General features: G+C 51.0%; 1 protein-coding gene across 1 annotated transcript in view; it reads left to right on the forward strand.

The window, feature by feature from the left end:
• The window catches only part of LOC120034768 (serine/threonine-protein phosphatase 2A 55 kDa regulatory subunit B beta isoform-like), a 29,327-nt gene extending 28,867 nt beyond the window's left edge, over positions 1 to 460 (forward strand). Inside the window, exon 10 of the mRNA XM_038981370.1 lies at positions 305 to 460. Within this exon, the coding sequence (XP_038837298.1) occupies positions 305 to 460 (156 nt within the window). The remainder of the gene's footprint in view (positions 1 to 304) is intronic.
• The last annotated feature ends 953 nt before the right edge of the window (positions 461 to 1,413 follow it).

Raw genomic sequence — 1,413 nt, forward strand, 5'->3', positions numbered from 1 at the left:
CCTCACCTCCTCAACTCTCCTCACCTCTCCTCACCTCCTCTCATCTCACCTCACCTCTCCTCACCTCCTCTCCTCTCTTCACGTCTCCTCTCCTCACCTCTCCTCAACTCTCTTCACCTCTCCTCACCTCCTCTCATCTCACCTCACCTCTCCTCACCTCCTCAACTCTCCTCACAACTCTCCTCACCTCTCCTCACATCTCACCTCTCCTCTCCTCACCTCCTCTCCTCTCCTCAACCATCCTCACCTCTCCTCACCTCCTCTTCTCACCTCCTCTCCTCTCCTCTCCTCTCTTCCTCTCTAGGTGTGTGTGGGTGGGAAGCGTCGTAAAGACGAGGTGACTGTTGACAGTCTGGACTTCAGTAAGAAGATCCTCCACTCCGCCTGGCACCCACAGGAAAACATCATCGCTGTGGCAGCCAGTAACAACCTCTACATCTTCCAGGACAAGGTCACCTAGGCAGAAGAGGAAAAGGATGGAGTGGAGATAGAGAGACGAGGAGAGGAATGGAGGGGAGATAGAGAGACATGAGGAGAGGAATGGAGGGGAGATAGAGAGACAAGAGGAGAGGAATGGAGGGGAGATAGAGAGACATGAGGAGAGGAATGGAGGGGAGATAGAGAGACATGAGGAGAGGAATGGAGGGGAGATAGAGAGACATGAGGAGAGGAATGGAGGGGAGATAGAGAGACATGAGGAGAGGAATGGAGGGGAGATAGAGAGACAAGACGAGAGGAATGGAGGGGAGATAGAGAGACATGAGGAGAGGAATGGAGGGGAGATAGAGAGACAAGAGGAGAGGAATGGAGGGGAGATAGAGAGACATGAGGAGAGGAATGGAGGAAACGAGAGAGAAAGAGAGATGGAAGTTTGTTTACCTCTTCACTAAGCGTTCCACCTCCTCTCCTCTTGCCTGCCTTGTTGCTGTAAGTCAGATATGGCTGGAGGGGATGCTGGAATTCCCGGAATAGGAATTTGTAGAACACACTTGAGAATTCCCGCTCCGAATGTGGCAGTGTGCAGCCTGGATAAAGTTAAAGATGAAGACAGATGGTTCTTGTAGTCCTGAGTGGAATGAAGCTAGCCGTCTGCTCTGGCCTGTACAAGCCTCTCCGTGGCCTTCAGTTAACTGTTTTATTTATTCATTTGGATGACACGTGAAGGATCGCTGGAGCGTTGTGATGCAACCAGAGTAAGACTGGACTTGACTTGACTGGAGTCACACATGAACTGAGATGAAGTGAGACGTAGCAGAACACGCTATCTGACCAGGTGCCATTTTGTTTCGGTTACAAGATGTGAGAGGACACTTTTTCGAGAACACAGACATTTATGGAGGCTAAAAAAGTATCTCCAACCCTCTTTCCTCCTGTCCTCTCCAGCCATCAGGCCAGATCTTTCCCGTCCCATCT

This window comes from Salvelinus namaycush, chromosome 42 (assembly GCF_016432855.1).
Source record: "Salvelinus namaycush isolate Seneca chromosome 42, SaNama_1.0, whole genome shotgun sequence".
Classification (NCBI taxonomy): domain Eukaryota; kingdom Metazoa; phylum Chordata; class Actinopteri; order Salmoniformes; family Salmonidae; genus Salvelinus; species Salvelinus namaycush.